Source organism: Sinocyclocheilus anshuiensis, unplaced genomic scaffold (genome assembly GCF_001515605.1).
Source record: "Sinocyclocheilus anshuiensis isolate Anshui unplaced genomic scaffold, SAMN03320099.WGS_v1.1 scaffold389, whole genome shotgun sequence".
Lineage (NCBI taxonomy): Eukaryota > Metazoa > Chordata > Actinopteri > Cypriniformes > Cyprinidae > Sinocyclocheilus > Sinocyclocheilus anshuiensis.
The window spans coordinates 162,780-165,454 of record NW_015536494.1 but is presented as its reverse complement, the minus strand read 5'-3'; the positions used below and the strand labels follow the sequence as shown (position 1 = coordinate 165,454).

General features: G+C 37.0%; 1 protein-coding gene across 1 annotated transcript in view; it reads left to right on the top strand.

Moving 5' to 3' along the window:
• Positions 1 to 496: 496 nt before the first annotated feature.
• The window catches only part of fbl (fibrillarin), an 11,776-nt gene continuing 9,597 nt past the window's right edge, over positions 497 to 2,675 (top strand). Inside the window, exons 1-2 of the mRNA XM_016482809.1 lie at positions 497 to 660; positions 1,471 to 1,578. Coding sequence (XP_016338295.1) covers positions 651 to 660; positions 1,471 to 1,578 — 118 coding nt within the window. The 5' untranslated portion in view covers positions 497 to 650. The remainder of the gene's footprint in view (positions 661 to 1,470; positions 1,579 to 2,675) is intronic.

The following is a 2,675-nucleotide window of genomic DNA, read 5'->3' as shown; positions in this document are numbered from 1 at the left end:
TCAGGTCATTTTAGCAAGACTAAGGATGGGTCATAGTTAACTTAATTCTACACTTCATATAATAGGAAAACACAGTACTGGATTATGTGAAACATGCCAAGTAAAGGAAACAGTTGATCATGTGTTGTTACTCTGTCCTAGGTATGAACAGGAAAGGAATGAACTACAAAGAGAATTACAGAACTTAGGATGCAATGAATTTTCAATCTGCAACATATTAAACACAAAACAAGGATGTGGTAAAATAATAAAGACAATTTTAAAATTCATTAGGAATAGTGGACTTAAGAATAGCATATAGAATTCATAATATATACCTAGACTGAAATCACTTCACACTCCAGCACAGGAGGTGGCGGTATGCACCTTAAAAGCTGGTATGCGACCCGCCAATAAATCCACAGAAGAAGAAGAAGTTGCGTGATTGTATTGTAGTTGCAAAGTCTCCCACTAGACGGCGGGACAACGAACAAGAGCAACGTGTTTTTTTTTGTTTTTTTTTTGCAAGTGCATTATGGGAAAAGACGTTCGACGCACTGCTGCGGCATGCTGATCAGTGCTGAACGAGTCTGGAGGAGAAGCAGCGGGAGTGTATAAACGGCAGCTATTTGTTTAATTAAATCAGGCTTAGCCATATATACTAAAGTAAAATGAAACCAGGTAAGTTATTTATAGTTTTGTATGCGTATAAGGTTGTTTTGATTGTTGCGCGATAAAATATATGTATTTATAAGTGTTGATTTTGCTCGCGTGTGAACATTCCGGCCAAGTTAGCCACGCGCTTAAAGCTTTGTGTACGACACGCTCTTTCTATGAAATGTTATGACATTGTTTGTTATTTTATTACTGTCTTTAAACATGTTAGTGTGGTCTCATAAAAACCTTGTTTCAGTGTAGGCTATGATATTTCTTGCAGTGTGTAACATTGCGCGTGTGAGCAACCGAGTCATGCTGCGCACGCGGTGCGGAAGCTCCACATGGCTCTAAACTATTGTTTCTAAGATGAATATTGTTTACTTAGCTGCGTTGTTTTTATTATTAAAATTAAAAATCAAATTTGTCATTTTTATTCGTTTGATTTTGGCTGGACATTGTGCACAATGTTTATTTTCATGGCTGAGGTTCCACACGTTGTTGAGGACCACATGGGTTTAGGAAATAACCTCGCCTGTCAGACCTTATGCCTGTCCACAACCTAGTAAAACGAATAGTTTTGGTTCATTCGGCAACCTGCAGCAAAGACATATTACACACAAACTAAAGTTACCAATGAATGGAATTTAACTTTGTATAGAGTTAGTTGTGGAGTCGAGTTGAGGGCATTTAAAGACCAGAGCTCAGTTGCAGCCCTTGTTTAGAATAGTATTATCTCTAATGGCTTTCTTTGTGAAAACAGTTCTAACTAAAGGTTTTTCTAATATAAGGGAAGCTGAACATCAGAATGAATTCATGTTTGATTCCTCTTTACAGGATTCACCCCAAGAGGAGGTGGTGGTGGTCGAGGAGGCTTTGGAGGAAGAGGAAGAGGAGGAGACCGGGGTGGTAGAGGAGGATTTCGAGGAGGTAGAGGTGGTGGTGGTAAGCAAGATTTTTATTTTTCACTTTGCTTGGAAGTTGAAACATTTGGGTCAGACATGGAAATGGAAAAAGTCACTTTAAAGATTTGTTTAAAAAATATATATTTTTAAATATTTAACGTGTGTGTATATATACAGTACTGTGCAAAAGTCTTAGGCCATTAGTTTTTTCACCAACAAAAAATGGTTTTAAGCCAGTTATTTCTATATTTTGCTGTAGTGTGTCAGTAGGAAATATCAGTTTGCATTTCCAAACATTCCTTTTGCCATTAATTGTAGTTATCCAGTGAGATTTTTGTATGCACAAGGAGTCTGACAAGAGCCAGTGCTCCGCACAGAGATCTGATCTCGCCATCATCCAGTTCATCTGGAATGACATGAAGAAACAGAAAAACCTCAGACAGACTAAATCCAGAAGAACTGTGGCAACATCTCCAAGACACTTCAAAAATCCTACCTGCAAAGCTACAGTACTGTGCAAAGTTTTAAGCACTTGTGTAAAAATTCTCTAAAGTGAGGATGCTTTCAAAAATAATGTCATAGATAGATTTTATTTATCGATTAACTTCTTTTAACTAAATCAAATCAACATTTGGTGTGACCAACCTTTTTGTTTAAAACATATTTTGTCCTAGGTGCACTTGCACATAGTTTTTCAGGTAGCTTTGCAGGTAGGATTCTTGAAGCGTCTTGGAGATGTTGCCACAGTTCTTCTGGATTTAGTCTGCCTCAGTTTTTTCTGATTCTTCATGTAATCGCAGACAGACAGGATCATGGTGAGATCAGATCTCTGTGTGGAGCACTGGCTGTTGTCAGACTCCTTGTGCATGCAAAGATCTCACTGGATTATTACAATTAATGGCAAAAGGAGTTTTTGGAAATGTAAACTGATATTTCCTACTGACACTACAGCAAAAGATAGAAATAACTGGCTTAAAGTGCCCCTATTATGCCATTTTTAAGGTTGCTAATATTGTTTTATGAGTCTCCTAAAAATTTTTAGGATCAAAAGGATTAACATGCATTTACATGCATGCAAGGTCAAAAAACACGTTTGTTTTCTCAAAAAATAGATTTAATTTTACCTAATTTCTAAAT